Source organism: Pelobates fuscus, chromosome 2 (assembly GCF_036172605.1).
Source record: "Pelobates fuscus isolate aPelFus1 chromosome 2, aPelFus1.pri, whole genome shotgun sequence".
Classification (NCBI taxonomy): domain Eukaryota; kingdom Metazoa; phylum Chordata; class Amphibia; order Anura; family Pelobatidae; genus Pelobates; species Pelobates fuscus.
This window is the reverse complement of record NC_086318.1, coordinates 79,471,799-79,494,372: the sequence shown is the minus strand read 5'-3', so window position 1 is coordinate 79,494,372 and position 22,574 is coordinate 79,471,799. Positions and strand designations below refer to the sequence as shown.

The following is a 22,574-nucleotide window of genomic DNA, read 5'->3' as shown; positions in this document are numbered from 1 at the left end:
TCTTTGTACTTTATAGGTCCTATTACGGCTACTAAAGTTTCAATTTCTTACCATTACTTTGATAACAACCAAGAGATATTAGTTTACCTACACAGAAATACAAGAGGCGAAGAAGACCACAGGCATTTGCAATCTAGCAGTGTTGTGTAATACAGAGGCTGTTGTGTCTTAACAATATTTGAGTAATTAACAACCAGTATCAGTAGAACAATTAAGCTGGAAGGCATTGTCTCCTTACTAATTGTAACATGTTAATGGAAGTGCCCCTCCCTTAATTAATTCAGTATTTATATGTTAACCTCCTCTACATGTTTCACAGAGAGGTTCCTTTGGCAGCAGTAAGAGAGCATGTTTCTCTGTAACAAAACAGTGCCCAGTGGCTGGTTATACCCCACTTTTATCCTCTGCATATATGGCTTTTTCACCTTTTTGAGACCTTCAGAACCATATTTGACCCCATACCTCACAGGACCAGAACATAATCTCACTATTAAACAGGTATGTAACATTCACAAGCAGGATGTCAGGTTAGACGTTGGCATTGTGAGAAAGGTAATTTATTGTAGGTGGCTAAAAGGCTAAGGCTGGTACATCTTTATGGGAGTTGTGACAGCTGGGAATCTACCTTTTGCCCACCATGATATACGTAATTCATTGAATATCTGGAGTCTTCATTGTATATATCGAATATACAGCCTTATCATTTATATCACAGGTATAGTAAAACTAAAAGAGTCTTTACCTCTATGTTTGCTTATCCAGCAATGATCGGTGCTCCATAACAAATGTAGTGTTTGTGTTTCTATAAGCTGCAGTAAAGTAGAGTTCCCACAGTACTCCTCGGCAGCTGGGGTACCACAGGATGAGCTATAAAAGTTTGGATCTATTCCACTATGGTCACATTTTGGAGGTAACCTCATTAGCAGAGGTTGTTATACCCCACAGGATCTGTGATCTCATATTCCTACGCATTAACCAAAAATACTACTTTGGCACAACATTTGAAATTCACTTTTAATTCACTTTACTTTTATTTCCCAACAATTCTCACTATAATAAGTAAGCATGCTAAAGTATAAATTAAGCCATGTTGTGGGTGATGTACATAAATTCTGAATCAAGCTTGTAAAAATGGTGGTCTGGTTACCAAGAAAACCAACAGAACTTTACATGTGATTTATGCTCTTTTAAAATGTTACCTCACAATATTTATTAATACATACGTCATGATTGTATTTACATTTGGGCATTAGGAGCCCCACTGTCACACCAGCCAACTTAATTTAAAGTACCTTGTTGTAATGCAGTACATTCTGCCCACCCCAGACCCAGTTTTAGGGATTAACCAAACCCATCCCTGATTTCTACACTACCATTTCTGGAATCAATGATATTGTGCTAGGTAGATATTCAAGTTAAAGACAGAGTGAATGCGGTGCTATGTCACATTGGCCCCACCAGCCCTGTCTGGATCATAGAGAGTTCTTTCTGTGCACCAGGCTGCCATCAGCATCTTTGGGTATTGTCTTGTCACTACTGCACCACAAAGACCACCAAGAGAAGGGGAGGGGGCATGGAGATCTCGAAATGAGACAGAATATAAATATGCAATAGAGATGAGATTTGCAATATCTAATGGAGAGGGAAGGAAGTGGAGTTATTTATTGGAGAGGGAGGAGCACTTTGTAAGGGTGGGCTCTTTAATGATGGGGGGTCTGTAACAGTAAAGGTAATTGAGGGGGATTTGTAACAGAAAACAGAGGATGCCTAGGTTATGCAACTAGCAAACATATATAAAATATAAAAGATGCTAATATATATCAAAACACATCTGAGATAAAATACTGCAGTGATTCTTGTTTTATTTTGTTTATATATACCTGACATTGTGGTGGTAGACGAGGAACTGAAGACTGCAGTGGTAGTGAATGTGGCAATACCCAGTGACCAAAACATCAGGAAGAAGGCACATGAGAAAGTAGATAAATACCAAGGACTAAAGGGGAGCTAGAAAGGATGTGGAAAGTAAGGGCAGTAGTAGTCCCTGTTGTGATAGGAGCACTCGGGGCTGTGGACCCCAAGTTGGGAGAGTGGCTTCAACAGATTCCAGGTGGGATATCTGGGATCGCTGTCCAGAAGAGTGCAGTTCTAATAATAAATTAAGATATGGTGTAGACTCCTCAGACTCCAAGACCTCTGGTAGAGGACCCAAGAAAAAGAAATACACAAACAAATATATAAATACACACACCACCCAGGATGGGTGAGAACATCAATTAATATTATTTATATATAATAGCCATGTCTTGTTTATATCTCATAACCATTCAGCTTCTCAATTAAACTAATACTATTTCCTTTTATTACAGCTGTAATATTTTTTAGTTTTCAAATTCTTCTACTGAAATCCCTTGTACAACACCTTGGTATATGTTGATATAATACATTAAAGAGTGTAGTGTGGTAAGACCACCATTTCTCCAGTAAAAGCCGTTTAATGTTACTTTGTCTACAGATGGCGACGGAAAGAGACAGTTATTAAGAATAAATCATCTTTATGACTAACCATAGGTTTCAAAATCAAAAAAAAATTTGAGCCAAAATTAGCTACAGGGAGCAAAGTTATATGCCAACTTTCTGGTTTGGTTTACAAACTAAATTAAACATTTACTGTTTGTAAATCTAATTCTGTGATGGTAAGTTACACAAATCAAGTTTGTCTAGTTTCAATAGTCTGTGCTCAGTTTACTGAATTTACAAGATAGTGACATAATTATAATTGACACATGAAAAACCAGATCACTATTGCACAAAAAATGAACATTACTAATGTAGTATTTAAGGAATATTATAGACATCAAAACAACTTTAGCTTAATGAATCAGTGACAGATCATGCCCCATCAGTCTCACTGCTCAATTCTATAGTGGCAACGCCTTGGAATATGTTCATATAATACATACAAGTGTGTAGTGTGGTAAGACCACCATTTCTCCAGTAAAAGCCGTTTAATGTCACTTTGTCTGCGGATAGTGACAGTAGGAGCCAGTTATCAAGAATAAATCTTCTTTATGACCAGGTCCACATTGGTCATTGGGCATACCGGGAAAAATGCCCAGTGGGCCGCGATGGCTATGGGCTGAGGCCGGCAGGGGAGAACACAGGATATCCCCGGCCGGCCCATGCAGGGCCCGCGCTGTCAGGGTACCTGAGGCCTCTACCTCTAAGGGAGGTAGAGACTTGGTGGTGTATCCGTCCAGGCGAGCTGTTTCCTCCGTTCCTCGCGGTTCATCCAGTCACTTAAACACCGGCCGCGAGGAATCCACGTCCTTTTCTAGCAGGACGCTCAATACGTGACGTCATGACGCTAGCACGAGCAATCTGTCACTCAAGTGTCCGATATCCAATCGGTACTTGTCAGAGGCGTGATTTCCATCCAGAGCCAGGGTATTTAAGCTTACTCCTTACTTCAGCTCATTGCCCTGTCGTGGTTCTAGCTTGTCTAGTCACTCAGTGCTCTGGTATTCTAGTTTGCTCTATTGGTTTTGACTCGGCTCGTTGTACTACCCTGTTTCTCTGTTATCCCTTGACCCGGCTTGTCTCTCGCTTATCTGTCTTCTCGTTCCCTCGACCTCGGCTTGCCTCTGACTATTCTTTACTCTCGGTACGTTAGTCCGGCCATTCTAAGGCCCGGTATACGTACCTTTCCACTCTTTGTACTCTGCGTGTTGGATCCCTGTCCCGATCCTGACATTACGACAGGGCCAATGGATCCTGCAGGTACAAACAGTCAGCTTGGTTCTTCGGATCCCAGGTTTGACGCCATGGAACATAGGATGGATCAGATGGCTTTGGCACTACAGGCACTTTTGTCTCGTGCTAGTAATCCACCTGAGGAGACACGTACTCCTTCTATCTCTCCTGCAGTCTCAGGTCTAGAGGTAGCCACTGTAGGTGCTTCTTCCCGTATTACCCCACCAGTACGTTATGGCGGGTCACCGGAGAAGTGTCGTGGTTTTCTAAACCAAATTAGCATCCATTTCGAACTACAACCCCGCTCTTATCCTACAGATAGAGCAAAGGTTGGATTTATTATTACTCTGCTCATTGAAAAAGCTTTGAGATGGGCCAATCCTTTATGGGAGAATGATAATCCACTCGTCTATAATTATAATGCCTTTGTAGCTGCGTTTAGAAGAACTTTTGACCCTCCTGGCAGAAAGGTCAATGCAGCTAGATTAATGTTGCGCCTTAAACAGGATAATCGAACACTTGTGGATTATGCACTAGAGTTCAGATCCTTGGCGGCAGAAGTTAAGTGGAACGAACAGGCTTATATAGATGTGTTTCTGAATGGGTTATCAGATGTAATTCTTGACGAGGTCGCTACTAGAGAACTCCCTGAAAATTTGGAGGATTTAATTTCTTTTATATCTCGTATTGATGAACGCTTAAGAGAGAGGCAGAACACTCGAGATAGGACCCGTAGACCCTCCTTTAAACTAGCGCCTACCTTTCAAATCTCTGAGTTCGAAGACTTACGTATTCCTGAACCTATGCAGATAGGCAGTACTCATCTCACTGAAAGGGAGAGACAGTACAGGAGAAGGGAGGGTTTATGTATGTATTGTGGAGTCAGGGGTCATTTACGCCTAAATTGTCCCAATCGTTCGGGAAACGCTCGCACCTAAGTTCCTCTAGAGGACAGGCCTTGGGTGTTTCTACTTTGTCCTCTATTCACAACTACAAGGAGCTCAGGCTTGTGTTACCCGTTTCTTTAAAGTGGGAGAAGGGAGTAGTTAAGACTATGGCACTAATCGATTCTGGAGCTGCTGAGAGCTTTATAGATCAGGGTTTTGCTGCCAAGCATGCTATTCCATCCCAGTTAAAAGAGACACCTCTGGCTGTTGAGGCCATCGATGGTAGACCGTTACTTGAGCCTGTTATTTTTCATGAGACCATACCGATTAACTTGACTGTTGGCATCCTGCATAAGGAGGATATATCCTTGATGCTCATTTCTTCTCCGTCTATTCCCATAGTTCTGGGGTACTCCTGGCTGAGGAGACACAACCCTATTATTAATTGGGAATCAGGGGAGATAGTTTCATGGGGAGAGAATTGTCAAGAAAAATGCTTGCGGAAGGTCTTACCCCTTGGATTAACTAATACATCGAATACCTCTGACAATCCTACAGAGACACAAATCCCGCCTCAGTATCTAGATTTAAAGGCAGTATTTGACAAAAAGAAAGCCGATACCTTACCCCCACACAGGTCCTTTGATTGCAAAATTAACCTACTCCCTGGTACCATGCCTCCCAGAGGTCATGTATACCCATTATCTATAAAGGAGAACTCAGTCCTAGAGGAATATATTCACGAGAATTTAGACAAGGGATTCATCAGGAGGTCCTCCTCCCCTGCCGGGGCTGGATTTTTTTTTGTTAAAAAGAAAGATGGTTCTTTGAGACCTTGTATTGATTATCGAGGCTTGAATAAGATAACCATTAAAAATGCCTACCCGATTCCCTTGATCACCGAACTCTTCGATCGTTTGAAGGGCTCTACTATTTTCACCAAGTTAGACCTCAGAGGGGCATATAACTTGGTGAGAATCCAGCAGGGACATGAGTGGATGACGGCATTCAATACTCGATATGGCCACTATGAATATACTGTCATGCCTTTTGGGTTATGCAATGCGCCAGCAGTATTCCAAGATCTGATTAATGAGGTTCTTAGGGAATTTCAGCAAGAGTGCGTCATTGTATACCTAGATGATATACTCATTCATTCTAGTGACATTGAGATTCATCACAAACAAGTCAGGAGGGTTTTGCACAAGCTTCTCCAGCATGGCTTGTACTGCAAGTTGGAGAAATGTAGCTTTGATCAAACCCAGGTAACCTTTCTCGGCTATGTGATCTCTGGGGAGGGATTTAAGATGGATCCGGATAAGCTCCAATCCATTCTAGAGTGGCCTTTACCCACAGGTCTTAAAGCCATACAGAGATTTATTGGTTTTTCCAATTATTATAGGCGCTTTATTAAGGGCTATTCTTCCATTATTGCACCTATCACTAACATGACCAAACAGGGGGCTGACACTAAGAATTGGACTACTGAAGCTCTCCTTGCGTTCAAGACTCTCAAGGAGCTTTTCGCTTCCGCTCCAATTTTAGTTCACCCTGACACTTCTCTGCCATTTTTGCTCGAGGTAGACGCATCAGAGACTGGTTTAGGTGCTGTTCTATCTCAAAGGTTGGGTGTTGATAAGCCATTACATCCATGTGGATTTTTCTCTAAAAAATTGACCGGTACTGAAAGCAGGTATGACATTGGTGACAGAGAATTACTAGCGGTTATCAAGGCTTTGAAAGAATGGAGACATTTATTGGAAGGTACATTACATCCTGTTACCATCCTGACAGACCACAAAAACTTGTCCTATATCGGAGAGGCCAAGCGTCTGTCCTCCAGGCAGGCTCGTTGGTCGTTGTTTCTTACCCATTTCAATTACGTTCTGACTTACAGACCTGGGTCAAAGAATTCTAAAGCCGATGCGCTATCTCGCCAATATGAACCCTCTGCTTCAGTTGAACCACTTTTGTCTTCCATTGTACCCAAATGCAATATTATTGCTAATACCAGTCTCAAAATTCATTCCCCGCTACTTGACCAGATCTTGAAGTCACAACATCTAGCTCCCGGAAACACTCCTGAGGGAAGAAACTTTGTTCCTCCTGAACTTCAACTGGAGCTCTTACAGTGTTTTCATGAAAGTAAAATAGCTGGTCATCCTGGTATTCGCAAGACGTACTCTCTGATATCCAAGGATTTCTGGTGGCCTTCACTTCGTAAGGATATTGAGGAGTTCGTCGCAGCTTGTGAGACTTGTGCCAAGACTAAACTATCTCATGCATCCCCATGTGGCCTGTTACATCCCTTGGACATTCCTGAGAAACCTTGGTCCTGTTTGTCCATTGACTTTATCGTTGATTTGCCTGCTTCCAAAAGACAGACTGTTATCCTCACGGTGGTGGATAGATTTACTAAGATGGCCCATTTCGTGCCTTTACCTAAACTTCCGACTTCTCCTGAATTGGCGGTGATTTTTGCGAGAGAAGTTTTTCGCCTACATGGGATTCCTTCAGAGATTGTTTCTGATAGAGGTTCTCAATTTGTCTCACGTTTCTGGAGATCCTTTTGTTCTCAAATGGGCATCAAATTGAACTTTTCCTCTGCCTATCACCCTCAGTCTAACGGAGCTGCTGAACGTACTAATCAAAAGATCGAACAGTATCTGCGTTGCTTTGTTTCCGAACACCAGGACGATTGGGTCGGTCTGATTCCTTGGGCGGAGTTCGCACACAATAACCTTGTTTGCGATTCAACTCGCTCTAGCCCTTTCTTCATGAACTATGGCTTTCATCCTTCGATTTTTCCTTCGGTTTCCTCTTCTCAGGGGATACCGTCGGTTGATGATCATGTCGCCAATCTGAAGAAACTATGGGATCAGACTCGACAAATTCTATTACATAGTTCCTCGCTGTTCAAGAAACACGCTGACAAACATAGAAGAGCGGCTCCTGTTTTTGTTCCTGGGGATAGGGTATGGTTGAGTACTAAGAATATTCGCCTGAAAGTTCCGTCCATGAAATTTGCTCCTCGCTACATAGGCCCTTACAGGGTTCTCACTCGTATCAATCCGGTTGCGTATCGCCTTGCTCTGCCACCTGCCTTACGCATTCCTAACTCTTTTCATGTCTCCTTGTTGAAACCCCTCATTTGCAACAAATTCTCCTCTAAGGTCTCCTCGCCTCGTCCTGTTCAGGTGGAGGGTCGGGAGGAGTACGAGGTCAGCTCCATCATTGACTCCAGAATTTCAAGGGGAAAATTGCAATATCTGGTCAACTGGAGGGGATATGGTCCTGAGGAGAGGAGTTGGGTACCTCAGGAGGACGTCCATGCTTCTCGCCTTCGCAGAGCATTTCACCTTCGCTTCCCATCTCGCCCCGGTTCATTCCGCCCGGTGGGCGTATCTGAGAGGGGGGGTACTGTCAGGGTACCTGAGGCCTCTACCTCTAAGGGAGGTAGAGACTTGGTGGTGTATCCGTCCAGGCGAGCTGTTTCCTCCGTTCCTCGCGGTTCATCCAGTCACTTAAACACCGGCCGCGAGGAATCCACGTCCTTTTCTAGCAGGACGCTCAATACGTGACGTCATGACGCTAGCACGAGCAATCTGTCACTCAAGTGTCCGATATCCAATCGGTACTTGTCAGAGGCGTGATTTCCATCCAGAGCCAGGGTATTTAAGCTTACTCCTTACTTCAGCTCATTGCCCTGTCGTGGTTCTAGCTTGTCTAGTCACTCAGTGCTCTGGTATTCTAGTTTGCTCTATTGGTTTTGACTCGGCTCGTTGTACTACCCTGTTTCTCTGTTATCCCTTGACCCGGCTTGTCTCTCGCTTATCTGTCTTCTCGTTCCCTCGACCTCGGCTTGCCTCTGACTATTCTTTACTCTCGGTACGTTAGTCCGGCCATTCTAAGGCCCGGTATACGTACCTTTCCACTCTTTGTACTCTGCGTGTTGGATCCCTGTCCCGATCCTGACACGCGCTAACCGAGCACCGGGCCTGTTGTGTGCCTTCATGGGCCAATGGGGAGATCAAAGATCTCCCTCACTGACCCACAGGCATTGATATGCGGCCACTGGCTGGGGAGGGGGGAGGGAGGGAGGCAGGAGAGGACCCAGGGAACTCTAGCCAGCAAACACATACAACATTCTCTAAACACACCCTCTCTACAACCCCTACACACACTACATCACCTATTCACACACACACACACACACACACACACTACAGCCCTTTATGCACAGACTCGCTACATCCCCTATAACACTATGCCCCCTATACATACACTCTCTACAGCCACTAGTCACACATATTACACCACAAACACAAATTAACCTATCAACCTATTTGCACAATACCACACCACAATCAGCTCACTCTACACACAGGCAATCCCACAAGCAGGCTCCAAACACATGCACCATACGCTTTCCTGGCCCTTTTGTCCTCTGGTATCCCACTTATGGAGACACCAGAGACGAGTTCTCAGCGAGGCTCTGCGCATTGAACCAACATGCTCACTTTGAGAGTGGGGTGCTTGTCATTATTGATGACAAAATACACCCTCTTTCGCCTCGCCCCCTCTCAGGGGGCCGCTTTGATTGAAAAATGCCTGGGCCTAATTGTTTTCCCAGTCCGGCTCTGTTTATGACTGAACAAAGATTTCAAAATCCTGGGGTGATTTTTAAGCCAAAATCAGCTACAGGAAGCAAAGTTATATGCCAACTTCCTGGTTTAGTTTACAAACTAAATTAAACATTTAATTTTTGTAACTCTAATTCTGTGAAGGTAAGTTACACAAATCAAGTTTGTCTAGTTTCAATAGTCTGTGCTCAGTTTACTGAATTTACAAGATAGTGACATAATTATAATTGACACATGAAAAACCAGATCACTATTGCACAAAAAATGAACATTACTAATGTAGTAGTCAGGTTCTGCTTTTGTTCAGGACCCAGACTCTCATGTCCTGACATAATAATTTTGTATATTACATTTGGACAGCAGTGATAGATTGTAAGCACTAGTCACTGGTCCATTGGGTACCAACCAACTGGAACACCACATATAATGGTTGAATGCAAAATAGAATACTGCCCTAGATGTTCATTTTGTAACAAAAGCTGATTTGGGTGGAAGGGAAATCATTAAGTTATAGTGTCCTTATTTATTTAGGTTCAACAATCCCCCTTTGGCGAATAAAGGGTTAAAAATGCTTTTGTTAACTTACTTCTCCTCTCGTGACATTACGTAAATGGGGGGACGTAATGTGCAGTGAGATTCCTTATAGGAAAGCATTGAATCAGTGCTCTGCTATGGGGAATGTAAATATGTTAGATGTCCTTATGCAAAGCTTGAGGACGTCCAGCGTCGTTTCATGGATTTAAATTCTGATGGAAACCAGTAAGCGTCTCTAGTGGCTATCTGGAAGACAGCCACTAGAAGTTGCCTTAACCCTGCAATGTAAACATTTCAGTTTCTCTTAAGGGGACAGGGGCACTTCACCCAGACCACTTGAATGAGATAAAATGGTCTGGGTGCCTATAGTGCTCTTTTAAACCTCTTTACCTCAAAAGTCTCATTCACTGTTTTTTTGTTTTTTCCTTAATTGCAAAAGTGATTAAGTGATTAACAGCCTGTAGTGGGACTGCCGCTAAACTGTTAATTTCCCTGGTTTCCTGTTGTGTGTGTACTGTCTTGGGGGTAGGGGTTCTCCCTCCCTTTCGTGTATTTTCCCTATCGTGCTCCTGTACTTTACTCTGTGTGTTCATCTAAACTGATTGCTCCCTGTTCGGGAGGGCCTCCACAAAGGGAATCCAGCCACCTTCCAAATGGGGACCAACTCGAAACCTCATTTGGAATGTTGTTTTAGAACCTTCGCACCTCGTAACAAGGTGTCAAAACCGCAAACCGCAAGGGAAGCCTCGGCACGTTCCTCCCCTGGGTGGCAGCCTGTTCGTTAGATGAATGCCATCCAGGGGGAGCATTCATGGATTGCTTCCCACTTCATTCGGTTCCAGAACGAGGACCTCCCCTGTGCCCCTTGGAGTGTTCGCATCAATCAATTAGAATGTTGGCAACTCGCAACATAAGTGTAAAACCGCAAGGAAAGTAATTAATGAGTGCTTCCCTGGGTGGCTGCCGTTCGTATAGATGAACCTCGGCCAGGGGGAGCATTCGTGTCCCGAATGGAGTCGCTTTCCTTGCCTGGTTTCACCCAGGTACCTGTCAACAGAGGCTGTTCGTGGCGGTTACCATTCTGGGGGTCCCTGAGATTGGTGGGGACACTCTTTGGGGAATGTTTGAGGGATAGGCAGCCCAAGAACCTCGCTAAAGTCATCAACCGGGCAGAAGAGTATGCTTATACCAGATGCTCCCAATGGCCTGCTCCCTCACCCAGCTACCGACCACCCCCACCTCATGGTTCCCTGGCTAGGACCATAGTCCCATGGGTCCTGGCTAATGCCGAGCAGATCTGTTTCAAGTGGGAGTTCCCCCCCCGCTCGACAATGACCCCAGTTCATTAATCCCGTGGCTCCCCACCCCGAGAGTGGCAGCCTCCAGTGAAGCAACCTAGTCCTGCCTCCACGAAGCAAACCCCCCCTCCAAGCCACCTACAACAACAGGAACCACCACCGGCAGCCCGTCCAGCTGAATGGCCGCACAGTGCAGGGCCTGAGGGATACCATGGTCACCCTCACCCTAGTCAACTCCCCACTCATCTCTGAGACCCAGAAGACCGGCGGGACAGTCGCAGTCCGAGTGACCGTGGGAGAGATCTACTGCCTACCCACAGCACAAGTCCACCTCGACTGCGGCACCAGGAGCAGAAAGGTGACAGTTGGCCTCATGGATAAGCTATCTACGGAGGTGCTCCTTGGCAATGACCTGGGCCACCTCACCTCCACCTATGTACATCTCCAGGCTCTCAAAAAAGCTCACCCTGTGATGACCCGACAACAAGCCCGCACCAACCAAGACAGCACACACGCTGAGGCTCAGGTAGGCTCACATACCCATCCCCACAACAAGGTACCCCGCAGGCTACCACGTAATGCCCCCGTACTAGCCCCCCTACCCTGGCACCACTACCTGCCCCTACACCAGGGTCACCTGTGCTAATCCCTTGCCCTCAGTGCCTTGCGGTTCTACCCCTGACCCGAGCCCCGTACCCTGGCTGAGTTTATAAGGGAGGTAATATAAGACCCCACTCTTCAGGATTGTAAGGCACTGGCAGCCTCTGGTCAGGCAGGGAGGGACGGGAAACGGTTCACCTGGGATCAGGGACTACTGTACCACATAGCGGAGAAAAGAAAACTAGGGTCAGCTCCTACTACCACCAAGCAGCTGGTGGCTCGCAGGAAATATCAACATGAGCTACTGAAGATAGCTCACGATTTTCTCTTGCATGGCCCTCATTTGGGGTGGAGTCATACTGAGTCACCCAAAGCTTCTTCTGGCTAGGCATCTCCAAGGATCTGCGGCATTACTGCCAGACCTGTGATGTCTGCATTAGGGTGGGGAACAGGGGAGAACAGCACAAAGCCAATCTCCAGCCCCTACCAGTCATTGAAGACCCCTTTGGCAGGGTAGCTGTTGACATTATAGGTCCCCTGGCTAAGCCTAGTCTTTCCAGAAAGAAGTACATTCTGACCGTTGTGGACTATGCAACCCGGTATCGAGAGGCAGTCGCCCTGAGCAACATTTAGACTGAGACTGTGGCTGAAGCCCTGATGCCAATGTTCACCTGGGTGGGTTTTCCTCAGGAGATCATCTCGGATCAGGGCACACAATTTACTGCCGAGATAGCCAACCAACTGTGGATGTTATGCGGCAATAAATCCATCTGAAGCTCACCCTATCACCCCCAGACCAATGGATTGTGCGAACGCTTTAATGGTACGTTGAAGCATATGCTCTGTACCTTTGCAGCGAAGCACAAGGATTGGGAGAGGTTCCTGCCACATCTCCTGTTCGCCTATTGGGAGGTCCCTTAGGATTCTACAGGTTTCTCCCCGTTCAAACTGATGTTCGGCAGGCGAGTTAGAGGATCCTTATACCTAGTCAGGGAGCACATAGGAGGGAGCTGGGGAACAAGGAGGGACCCCCAGCGTCCTATATGTCCAGAAGCGCCAGCGCACGTGGTATGATGAGGGAGCCAGGAGCCACAGGTTTCAGGTGGGACAGAAGGTTTTAGTTTTAAAACCCGTCCAGCATGACAGGCTACAGGCTGCCTGGCAGGGCCCATACCGTGTAGTGGAACGGAAATGTGACACTACCTATGTAATCGGCCCTTGCTCGGGTACCAGAGCCTGAGGCCTTCCTCTGCCTGACCTCCTAGAGGATGGAGCTCAGACAGGGTCCATAGAGGAGGTCCACTTAGGGGACCGGCTAACCCAGGAGGAATGCAGCCAGGCGCAGCGGATGCTGGCTGCCGGGAGGTAGATGTTCTCCAACCTCCCTGGGATTACCTCCCTGGCCATCCACCAGTGGAGACCCCAGACCAGCAACCCCTGCAGCAAAGCCCATACAGAATTCCCGAGGCAGTACGGGAGAGCATGAGGCAGGAGATCCAAGATCCACTTAGGGGTCATTGAAATGTCCAAGAGTCCTTGGGCCTCCCCGGTAGTGCTGGTCCCCAAGCGAGATGGGACCACCTGGTTCTGTGTGGACTATCGGAGGATTAATGACAAGACGGTCTCCAATGCCTATCCTATGCCACGCATTGACAAACTGTTAGATAGGATGGCCCAGAGCAGGTACCTCACCACCAGGGGCGGACTGACCGGTCGGGCACTTCGGACATGGTCCGAGGGCCCGGCCGGGAGGGGGGCCCGCCATCAGGGGGCCCGGCCGCCCCTTTAAATGCTGCAGCCGCCTGAGCGCTCTCTTCAGAGCCTCAGGCGGCTGCAGCTTCTCACCTCCCCTCCCCTGTAGCTGTGCGGTCCGCGGTGCCCGGCCGGAGTGATAGGAAGGTGCTCAGTGTGCACCTTCCTGTCAGTCCGGCCGGGTACAGGAAACAGAAACTTCTGTTCCGCGCGGAACAGGAGTTTCTGTTTCCTGTACCCGGCCGGACTGACAGGAAGGTGCACACTCAGTGTGTGTGCACCTTCCTATCACTCCGGCCGGGCACCGCGGACCGCACAGCAGCTCGGCCACGCTACAGGGGAGGGGGTAAAAAGAGAGGGGGGGGGGGTTAAAAGAGAGTGGGAGGGGGGGGTTAAAAGAGAGTGGGAGGGGGGGTTAAAAGAGAGTGGGGGGGTTAAAAGAGAGTGGGGGGGGGGTTAAAAGAGAGTGGGGGGGGTTAAAAAGAGAGTGGGAGGGGGGGTTAAAAAGAGAGTGGGGGGGGGGGGGTTTAAAAAGAGTGGGGGGGTTAAAAAGAGAGTGGGGGGGTTAAAAAGAGAGTGGGGGGGTTAAAAAGAGAGTGGGAGGGGGGTTAAAAAAAGAGAGTGGGAGGGGGGGGTTAAAAAGAGAGTGGGAGGGGGGGTTAAAAAGAGAGTGGGAGGGGGGGTTAAAAGAGAGTGGGGGTTAAAAAGAGAGTGGGGGGGTTAAAAAGAGAGTGGGAGGGGGGTTAAAAAGAGTGGGGGGGGTTAAAAAGAGAGTGGGAGGGGGGTTAAAAAGAGAGTGGGAGGGGGGTTAAAAAGAGAGTGGGGATAGAGTGGGGTGGGGGGGTTAAAAAGAGTGGGGGGTGTTAAAAAGAGAGTGGGGGGGTTAAAAAGAGAGTGGGGGGTTAAAAAGAGAGTGGGAGGGGGGTTAAAAAGAGAGTGGGAGGGGGGTTAAAAAGAGAGTGGGAGGGGGGTAAAAAGAGAGTGGGAGGGGGGTAAAAAGAGAGTGGGAGGGGGGTAAAAAGAGAGAGGGGGTGTAAAAAGAGAGGAAAGGGGGTAAAGAGGGAAGGGGGTAAAGAGGGAGGGGGTAAAAAGAGAGAGGGAGGGGGGTAAAAAGAGAGAGGGGGGGTCAAAATAGAGAGGGAGGGGGGTAAGAAGAGAGAGGGAGGGGTAAGAAGAGAGGGAGGGGGTAAGAAGAGAGAGGGAGGGGGGTAAAAAGAGAGGCAGGGGGAGTAGGAAGAGAGGGAGGGGGAGTAAGAAGAGAGGGAGGGGGAGTAAGAAGAGGGTGTGAGTAAGAAGGGGAGTAAGAAGAGGGGGAAGGGGGGTAAGAAGAGGGGGAGGGGGGGGAGTAAGAGGAGGGCAATTGCCCCCTCCCCTGTCCGCAGGCACCGTGCGGGCAGCCGGCAGGGGAGGGAGGAAGAGAGGACCCGGGAGCTCAGCCTGCAGCTCCTCTGGGTCCTTCTTGCGCGAGCACAGATCGTTGCCGCGGTTACCACGGCAACGTTACGGCTCTTGCGAGAGTAAACTCTAGCCCTGGAGCTACGGGCTAGAGTTCATTCTCAACACTGTGACCACCAGGGATTCCTGGTGGTCGCAGTGGTGAGAGTGAACTCTAGCCCCATAAACACACTGCCCCCACACACCATACACATTTACACACATTGCCTCACACACACATACACTGCCCACCCATACACACACAGCCCCCCATACACAGACACACTGCCCCCACACACACCATACACATTTACACACATTGCCTCACACACACATACACTGCCCACCCATACACACACAGCCCCCCATACTAACATTGCCACACACATACACAGCCCCCTCATACACACATTGCCCCACACACCCTACACATTCACACACTACACCCACTCACACACACTGCACCCCTTACACATTGCACCACTGCTCCTATACCCTACTACAGCCTCATATCCCAGCAGACCCCAGGTAAGTTGTCAAACTGTTCTTAAACGGTTTGACTACTTACTCTGGGAGGGGGCCCGGCCCTCCTGGCACCATAACGACTACACAGAGCAGTAGTGGTTATTGTGCATGGATTATTTCTTTAAATAATCTACAAGTGCCCCAGTAGCCAGCAAGCCAGCCAGCCCAGAGGCCGGCCAGCCAGCCAGCCCACAGGCTGGCCAGTAGCCAGCCAGCCAGCCCACAGGCCACCAGTTAGGCTTACAGCCAGCAAGCCCACAGCCTGCCAACCGCAGCCAGCAAGCCACAGCCTGCCAGCCAGCAAGCCACAGCCTGCCAGCCAGCAAGCCACAGCCAGCAAGCCACAGCCTGCCAGTCGCAGCCAGCAAGCCCACAGCCTGCCAGTCGCAGCCAGCAAGCCCACAGCCTGCCGGCAGTAGCCAGCAAGCCCACAGCCTGCCAGCCGCAGCCAGTAAGCCCACAGCCTTCCAGCAAGCCCACAGCCTTCCAGCAAGCCCACAGACTGCCAGCCAGCAACAGTAATTAAGGTAAGAGGAGCCAACTTGGCCTAGGTATCAGCGAGCTATGTTGTGTTGCTATATTGTGAATAGGAACCAGAGTGTTGGAGACCCCCCTCCAGGCCCCATTAGACTCCATTGTAGTCTCTAATGGGACCTGGAGGAAATTCTTTCTAACACACTCTCTAAAGGACACTGAGATAGCCTCTGCTAGAATGCTCCCCCCCCCCCTCCATGGCCCATTAGCCCTCAATTGTAGTCTCTACTGGGGCCTTGAAGGGATTATTGCACTTTTGTTCATTGTGTCTAAAGATTGTGTAGGGTGTGGCTGGAGGCGGTGCATGGAGGCGGGACATGGGTGGCGCTTGATGCGGAGTATAGGTGGGGCCTGTAAGGGGGCCCTTGATTTATTTTGCCCGGGGGCCCTGAGGGTTCTCAGTCCGCCCCTGCTCACCACCATAGATCTGTGCAAGGGGTATTGACAAGTACCCCTAGCCGCAGAGGCGATTTCCAAGTTGGCCTTTGTCACCCCATTTGGCCTGTACCAATTTAGAGTAATGCCATTTGGAATGAAGAACACCCCAGCCACCTTCCAGAAGATGGCGGAGGATTATGCCTGTTCCTACCTGGATGACATTGCTATATATAGTGATACCTGGGAGGAACACCTGGCCCATGTAGGAGCTGTGCTTGATCAGATTAGAGAGGCAGGGTTGACCCTTAAACCGAGCAAATGCCACCTCGGAATGGCAGAGCTGCAGTACCTGGTTTGGCAGGCTTTCTGTAGCTGGGAGCCAAAGAGGCGGGCAGCTTTACCGCGCTGGGGCTCCCAGGAACAGAGGCTCATGGGATGAAGACCGCTTGTCACCAGAGGTGGGAATTGCTGCCGATGGGTGGCGGGAACAGGGGACAAAGGATTCCGTTCCATCAGGAGACCCATGGAAGGGGGAGGACCCTGGGAGGGGACATTATCTTTATGTGTGATCCACCCCTTGCATGGGGAAAAGTATAAAGCCGAGTGTGGCCAATAAAGTAGTTGTTGTACCCCTGGAACTGTCGTCCAGTTACTGGGGAGGAAATGGGTCTCTTCATTCATTAATAGCAGAGGTAACCAGCCGGGTTACCCAGGGTCCACTACAGTGCCATTTCAATAGAAATCTGCAATTTTATAAAGCTCCTAAATTGCACCCTCCCAGGTGTCAATCAGGCTCTTTCTGAATTATTTGTGCTCCTTCCTGATTTGAATTGCGGCCATCGCAACACAGCAATTGTTGTGCATGCGTTCTACCTCTCAATGAGTGTGCACGTGAAATAAACTTCTGGAGGTAGAATGGAGCTGCAGACAAAAAGACACTCTTGTCTATATTAAAATATCAAAAAAATGTACTGGTAAGTATGAAGTAACATTTCGAAATTCCTGGCTAATCATGGCAGCATCACTTATGGGTAATACCCAAGCTTACAAAAAAGGGGGAGGTGGAACACACCAAATCACTGCAAGAACACTCAAATTTATTATGCAGAATTAACAGAGGCCAAAACACTTCTGCCAAACTTAGTAGAAGAAGAGGCCACATCCAGCTTGTAATGTTTAATGAAGGTCATAGGAGAAGACCACGTTGCTGCCCTGCAGATGTCATCAGGAGAAACGTCTGCCAAATTAGCCCATTACGTAGCCAACGACCTTGTAGAATGAGATCTAACCTTGTCTTGAGGAGATAGACCTCTTAGAATGTAAGCCTTCATGATGATATTGGCAATCTATCTTCGTAAAGTAGAAGCAGAGGCAGCTTCACCTTTTCTGGAGCCCTCTGGGACAATAAAAAGATGATCCGTCTTACGACAAGCTTCTGAGACAGATAAGAATCTGATCAAATATTCCCTAACATCCAGATGATGAAGTTTGACCTCCAATTCTGAGGGTAGAAATGGAAAAAAGGAAGGTAGAACAATATCCTGATTCAGATGAAAATTAGAAAGTACCTTGGGAAGGAATTCTAGCTTAGGTCACAAAACCACTGTCATGGAACACTTGAGTATACTTTTCTTGACAGGAAAGTGCTCTAATCTCCGAGATTCTCCTAGCCAATGTAATGGCCAGCAAAAATAGAGTCTTATATTTGATTTGATTTGAATTGATATCCAACTCTGCAAGAGGAGAAAATCGTGCTTCAGATAAGGCATCTAGAACTAGAGGAAGGTCCCATGGAGGTGTATAGTTGCATTGAGGAGGTCTGATACGATGAGTAGCCTTAAAGAACCTAGCAATCAAGGGATTAGAAGCCCAAGAATTGTTACATAGGGCCGATAGAGCAGAACACTGGACATTTAGAGTACTCAGACTTAAACTTTTTTTCTAAGCTAGCTTTTAGACATTCCAGGATATGGTTCTGATCAAGGTGCAAGAAATCCACAGCCTTGTTGAGTGTCCAAGATTTAAACATCTCCCATATACGGTGATAGCACTTAGATGTAGAAAGCTTTCTAAACTGCAGAAGAATATCAGTCACTGTCTCCGATACTCCTGATTGCAGGAGCCACTCTTTTCAAAAGCCAGGCCCCCAATCTCAGCTGTTCGGAATTGGGATGGAGGACAGGATCCTGACTCAATAGATCGAGCCTGTTTGGTAGCAGCCAATGTTTTTCCAAAGACATCCTGCACAGGAGAGGAAACCAGGGTCTCCTTGGCCACACTGGAATGATAGCTATTACCACTCATTCTTCCTTCCAGATTTTCTTCAGCAGGCGGTGAATGATAGGCAGGGGAGGAAACACATGCCCCAGATTGAATTCCCAAACTTGTGATAGAGCGTCCTGTCCCACAGACTGATGGTCTGGGTGAAGTGAGAAGAACCTTGTTACTTGCGAGTTCCTAGCAGATGCCATCAAGTCGATCTGGGGTATGCCCCACCGAAGAGTTATTGCCTTGAAGACTTCTTCTGAAGACTACAATAACATAAGAGGTGTCAGTTCCTTCAAGAGATGTTTCGGGTCCCACCTTAGGAGTTTATATAAGAAGCCACTGCCCTGTTGTCTGTCTGAATAATAATCCAAGGGCCTTGAGAATAGCTCTTAACTCTTTTAGACTGGAGTGCAATTTTCTGCTTTCATAGTGACCCAAAATGGACTCCCCATCACTGCAAGCTTGCATCTGTCGTGACTACCATCCCGTTTGGGTCTTCCAAAGGGTAACCCTGACAAATATTCTTCCGGTTTGTCCACCACTTCATCTGATCTTTTGTATTCTTCAGAAGAAAAATCTTATGATCCCAGTCGGATCTGTCCCTGTCGAATTGCCTCAGAAATTCCATCTGAATAGGTCGTTCCCCAATGGGACCATCTTGCCAGCCCTATTGTAGATGTCAGGGATCCCAAGAGGCTCATATAATCTCTTGCAGAAAGGAACTGATGAGCTTGAATGTTCACAGTTCTGGAGACAGAGATAGCGTTGATAGAGATGTGTTTATCACAGCACCCAGGAAAATGATTTGTTGAGATGGTATCAAATAACTTTTTTCTAGGTTTAGTATCGATCTGTGTTCCTGAAGACAGAGTATAGTCGTCTGTGTATGAAGTAATACCTCCTGGATAGAAGATCCTACTATGAGTAGGTCGTCCATGTAATGGAATATCTCTATTTTCTGCAAACATAGGTAAGCAATCAAAGTTATAAGAACTTTTGAGAAGGTTCTTGGAGCCAGACTTGGTCCAAAAGGAAGACCTCTGATCTGAAAATGTTTCCCCCAAATCCAAAAACGCAGAAACTTTATGTGAGACTGGTGAATGGGGATCTGATACTATGAGTCTTTGAAGTCTATAGACATCATCTAATCTCCCTTCTTTATGTTTCATACTATACTGGCAATGGATTCCATCTTAAATGACTTTATCTTTAAATTGGTGTTTAAGACTTTTAGGTACAGAATCAGTCTCCACTTTCCTTGAGGCGTTGGAGCCAGAAAGATTGTAGAGTAATGACCTTTGTACCTTTGTGCTTTTGGTACCTCTACAATAACTTCTTGTAGAAGCACTTTCTTGATACACTCTTTCATTGCTGCTTCTTTTATTCCTCTTGCGACTTGTGAATGCTTGAAAACTCTATCTGGTATCCTTATTTTATTATTGACAAAACCCAGTAGTCTGAGATGTTTTTGATCCAGACAGGGTAGAACTTTTGAAGACAACCTCTAATAACACCTGGCTAGACCTGCACACCTTCAGAAGATCTTGTTAGAAGGTCTGGTTCCTCTACCCCTGGAGAACTTGGAAGAAGAAGAAGGCTGATTCGATCTCCAGTTAGAATATCTGGAGTATTCTGTCCATGGACGATATGCCCTACTGTCTCGCAATAAACTATCTGTAAACTTCTTATTTTTCCATTGACTAGAGATGAGTCTTCTTTTGTCTTGTGGAAGAAAGGCTCTTTTACCATCAGCTGCTTTTTGGATGGCTTCATCAAGCACTTTAACGAAAAGCAAATCTCCTTGAAATGGAAGTGCACACAGAGAGGATTTTGATGCGTAGTCTGCACCCTAGGAATGTAGCCACAAAGCCTTTCTGAAAGCTACAGTCAGAGCCATACTCTTAGCGACTATCTTAGTGATATCAAGTGATCCCTCCAAACAAATTTCAGTAGCCAAATTGAAATCCTTCAAGCTTTCAATGAGCTGTTCCCTGCGGACACCAGTTGCAAAGTCCTCTTCCAAGTTCTCTAGCCATACCTTCAAGGTTCTAGAAAGGGTAGTTAAAGCAACCACTGGGTGTAAAGCAGAACCCAATGCCAGGTATGCTTTTATCAAATCAGCATCCAAATGCTTCTCCATGGGTTCACATAAGTATGCCATCGAATCTACTGGTAGCGTAGTCTTTTTGGCCATACAGATTACAGCCGCATCAATTTTTGGATTAGACATGCAAGATTTTGAATCCACTGGAGAATAGGGATAAACTCTAACTGTTTTATCTTTTAGAGTAGCTTTTTTCACGGGTCTACCCCACTCTTGAGAGATGACTTCTTTAATAGTTGAATGAACCGGAAAGGTAGGTCTATTGGACCGTAAATCCTCAATATACCTATGTGATTCTAGGACATCCGATTTTTCTTCAGGAATCTACAAAGTATTCCTTAGCAACAAAACTAATTTCTCTACCGATTTAGAATCCAGTGATCTAGACGATCTAGATGATCCATCTCCTCAGCCTCTTCATCAGAGACAAATAAGAAATCCGAATTATCTTCAGACTCAGAAGTCCTGGATTCATGTCTGGAACTAGACATGTGCAATTCGGTTCGGTCCGAATTCGGATGAATTTCATGCAATTCGGACATTTGGGTACAAGCATGAGTTAAATAAAAAAAGAAACTAAAAAAAAAAAAAGTATATATACTTGTTCAGCAAACACACATATATTGCTATAATGTATATAAATTAAGTTTAATTATATACAAAAATAGTAATAGTGTGATATATCTTAGTTAGCAACATATATATATATATATATATATATATATATATATATATATATATATATAGATGTATTCAATATAGATAAATTAAGTTAGACAGCTTAAAAATCTTGAAATGCCATAACACTTAGGTGAGCAAGGACACATTGGTTTGAACAACCAAAGTCCACACAGAGAAAGAAGAAATGCTGACTAAAGCATCTTAAAATTAAACATTCCTAAATTGTCACGAACAAGGATTACCCTATATCAGGGGTAGGAAACCTTTGGCACTCCAGATGTTGTGGACTACATCCCCCATAATGCTTTTACACCTATAATTCTAGCAAAGCATCATGGGAGGTGTAGTCCAAAACATCTGGAGTGCCGAGGGTTGCCTATGCCTGCCCCATATGATAAGAGCTGGTAAAGCTCCTGACGTAAACCAACAGCTCCACCTGATGTTTGAAACATATAGAAATATATGTCAAAATGATGTCGACAGCCATTAACATAAAGCCTTGTCCCAAAATTTCATTGGACCAGGTCAGAAGGTTAACAGATAAGGAATGACATATAACCCCATGACATAGGGATAATGAGGGACAAAGAGGACAAACATCAGATCTCACATCAACATCATACTACTTGGACGATCTCTTGAAATCCCTTGACATATGACTGTGGCGGAACCAGCCACCTACTTGTATTAATGATGGTTGGGTTCATGTCAAAGACTTAGTTGGTTCCACAATTTGGAGTTCCCGAACAGACTAGAGCTATATTGTTCCTATGTCGTACCATTTACAGAACAGTTGGACCACCCAGGGATGTTGTATGCCTCCAATTGACTTTATTCACACTTGGAAACCGCAAGGTTCTAGGCGTTTGGCTGGGTGGCCGTCGTTCGTATGACAGAACACGTGGCGGTGGCCATCTTTGTTCACGAACACAGACAGCGGTGTTTGGTCATTGAGTGCATGGAACTATAATCGGACAATCAATGGCATGAACACCGCTGAACTGCCATCCCTTTGTGTGTTCGTTTCATTTCACGTAGAAAGAGTGGCATTCATATGGAATAAATGACCGAACACAGGGCACAGGACCCCCTGTTACACTAATGGCTCCATTCGTTCCATCCGGTCAAAGCCTAAAACCCCCTAAAAAACTATTTTGGGGTTTCACCTCGTGGTCTAAACTTA

The 22,574-nt window shown here is 46.4% G+C and overlaps 1 protein-coding gene across 1 annotated transcript in view; it reads left to right on the top strand.

Annotated features, from left to right (window-relative positions):
• The first annotated feature begins 348 nt into the window (after positions 1 to 348).
• The window catches only part of LOC134585301 (thiamine transporter 2-like), a 59,300-nt gene continuing 37,074 nt past the window's right edge, over positions 349 to 22,574 (top strand). The window contains exon 1 of the mRNA XM_063440725.1: positions 349 to 498. Within this exon, the coding sequence (XP_063296795.1) occupies positions 349 to 498 (150 nt within the window). The remainder of the gene's footprint in view (positions 499 to 22,574) is intronic.